The following is a 3038-nucleotide window of genomic DNA, read 5'->3' on the forward strand; positions in this document are numbered from 1 at the left end:
AGCCCCAATAAAATTATTTAAAAAGAAGAAAAAGAAGCCATCCCGAAAGCTACCTGTTGGAGCCGTCTTTCATGTGGACTTTGGCATAAAGAACATCCACCATCGCCGGGTCGTCGTTCATGTACTCGATCCCTGCCATCTCTGCCTCCAGGGGCTTGCCCCGAGAAAGGTCCCTGTGAAAGGGGGAAAATTAAATCTTTATTACTGTTTAAGCTAAGATGGTGGTTATATTTTGAAACATGGTTAAAATCCACAGTGAAATATTACAAAGTGAAAGGTTTTTAAAAAGCAATCCTCAATGCAGATAACTTAGAACACACAAGAAAGTATTTCCAAAGTCACACTGCATTTATCCCAGTACAAGTTGGTTCATGATCACTCTCTAATAGAAAAAAATCAAGACTGACAGTTTGATTGACAAAGACATTACTACGTTGGTCCTCTCGGGTCTTACTCCATCGTAGCTAGCAGCATTTCACTCATATCCCAATGGTAGAGGTGTACACTGGTTTCACATCTTTAAGAGTAGTTTGGCCATCATTATTTTTTAAAAGCGTGTAAGAATAGAAACCCTTTGCCTAGGGAACTTCAATTCTGGGAGAGAGCCTCAAGAAACAACTGTGAATTCAGCTTCATTCCCAAGTAGTCGGTGAAAATTTCTTCTTTATGGAATCCCAACTAATAAATGTAGAAGGAATTACAGAACCAGAATATCACTATTTTCAGTTCCTAATAGAATAAGAGATTTAAGCAATGATCACCAATGTCTGCTAAAACATCAGCCAAAGGCTAGGAGAAACTCTGGAGGTACCTCTACAAAGGGGAGGCTCCTGAGTGATAGACCCGGTAGAGCACCCCGAAACTCACTGATCAAGCCTTCACCGCACAAATAAAAACGATCCAACAGTACGTTCCTGCTGAAATGAATCAACAGTCAGTACACAGAACCATCTAAGAAACAGTCTTGTCCAGAAACTGAACATGAGTCAGGCTGAGCTTCTACAATACAATCAGAAAAATCCAGGGACTTCAAAAAGTTTGTGGGAAAATGGAATGAAAAGATAATGGAATTTCTCCATGAACTATTTGAAACCCTCTCTTTTTCTTCAACAAACAAATGGCAAAGAGGAATTGAAAAAAAGAAGAGGACTTATTGTTAAAGAATAAAAAAAATCTAAAGACACAATTTAATGTGCAGACCTAGTTTGGACTTGGATTCAACAATCAACACTAGGAAGACAATTATGAAAATGCTTAAGTAGCATTATTGAGACAGGTGACAAAATCAGAATATGGATTATAGATCAGATCCAAGTATTACAGTGATACAGCCAGATAGAATAATATTCAGCAATGACAAGAAGTGAAGTGCTCATATATGGTACATATGACATGAATGAACCCCGAAAACACTGTGCTAGGTCAAAGAAGCCAGTCGCCAAAGACCATGTGTTGTGCGGCACGATTCCACTGATGAGAACTGTCCAGAACAGGGATCCATAAAGATAGACATAAAATGGTGACTGTCTGGGGCTGCAAGGATGGGGAAAATGAGGAGCGTACAAAGCACCCTTTGGGTGTGATAAAAATGTTCTATAATTGAATGGATGCAGGATACACAATGCTGTGACTATACTAACACTGTGTACTTTAAATACGTGAATTGTATGTTATATGGATTATGCCTCAGTAAAGCTGCTCTTTAAAAAAAAGGACTCAAGCAGTCATTGCTGGCTTTGAAGATGGAAGGGAACAACCCCTCCCCTTTCTTCCTCCCTTCAGCCTACTTATCATGAAGACGATTCATCTTGTAAGCAGACCATGTATATTTATGAGATCAACAAATACATTACTATATACATATCTTCTCTTCCTTAGGATTCTTAAAACATTTTGTTTCCTCTAGTTTATTTTATTGTAAAAATACAATATATAACAACATAATATACAAGGTATGCATGTTTATATTAAGGCTTCTGATCAACAGTAGACCAATTAGTCATTAAGTTGTGGGGGAGTCAAAGTTATCTGCAGATTTTGAATAATGCCGGGAGTCTGCACCTCTAATCTCTGTGTTGTTCAAGGGTCAACTGTAAAAACAAAAACATTCACCCAATCTGTTGGATTTATCAAGCAGGTGAGGAATCCAACGGTTTGTTCTTAGGCACAGGGACTACACTTTCCACCGGACTTCCCAACTGAATGATAACTCAGGCAAAATCAGGATTTAGGATTTTCCATGGATATTTCTTTTTCTTCTTCTTTTTCTTCCCTTCTAAAAAATTTTACTGGGTTTTACCTTAGACCTATTAGGAACACTTAGGTAAGAATGGCTACATTCTCTGCCAGAGTATGTGCTCAGCACCATTACTGTGTGTTCTACAACTCAGCAAGGAAAAGTCTTTTGGGACATCCGTAAGAGCTTCAGAGTTTACTAAACTATGTAATAATCCACCTGAAATCGACACAGCTACAGGAGCCTTTTGTCTACAGAATGACATGAAAACTTCCTGTTTCTGTTCAGGTTTTATTCTTTAAACTCAAAAGCCAACCAACAGAGTAGTGGTTACCTGGTATTGTAAATGTAATAAAGTCCACTGAGGTGTGCGCTTTAAAATGGTCTTATGTGAATTTTTTTAAAGTAAAAACCAAAAGCTGGAACATATTTTTGAGAGTTTTTTTTTAATCTTAAACTTTAAAATAAATATTCAACTGCCCTTTTTAAAAAATATCCATGTATCACTGCTGTTTCAATCAAACTATAGTTTGATTGACTAAAGTCATAGTCACTTAAATGCTCTGATTTTAAAAGCCATCAAATTAAACTAGAGCAGATGATGGGCTGGCTTTGTCACTTCCAATTTCCTTTTCATACATCAACATGGGACCCTTATACCATAAAGGGGGCAATGGTGGTTCACTGGTAAAATTCTAGCCTCCTATGTGGGCGACTGGAGTTTGATTCCCACTTAGTACACTTCATGCACAACCACACCTGTCTGTCAGTGGAGTTCTACATGTTGCTATGGCGTGGAACA

General features: G+C 38.0%; 1 protein-coding gene across 1 annotated transcript in view; it reads right to left on the reverse strand.

The window, feature by feature from the left end:
• The window catches only part of ASCC1 (activating signal cointegrator 1 complex subunit 1), a 149698-nt gene that overhangs the window by 52501 nt on the left and 94159 nt on the right, over window positions 1-3038 (reverse strand). The window contains exon 7 of the mRNA XM_030885948.2: window positions 54-173. Coding sequence (XP_030741808.2) covers window positions 54-173 — 120 coding nt within the window. The remainder of the gene's footprint in view (window positions 1-53; window positions 174-3038) is intronic.

This window comes from Echinops telfairi, unplaced genomic scaffold (assembly GCF_000313985.2).
Source record: "Echinops telfairi isolate 266 unplaced genomic scaffold, ASM31398v2 ScPeMD7_70;HRSCAF=299, whole genome shotgun sequence".
NCBI classification, from domain to species: Eukaryota; Metazoa; Chordata; class Mammalia; order Afrosoricida; family Tenrecidae; genus Echinops; species Echinops telfairi.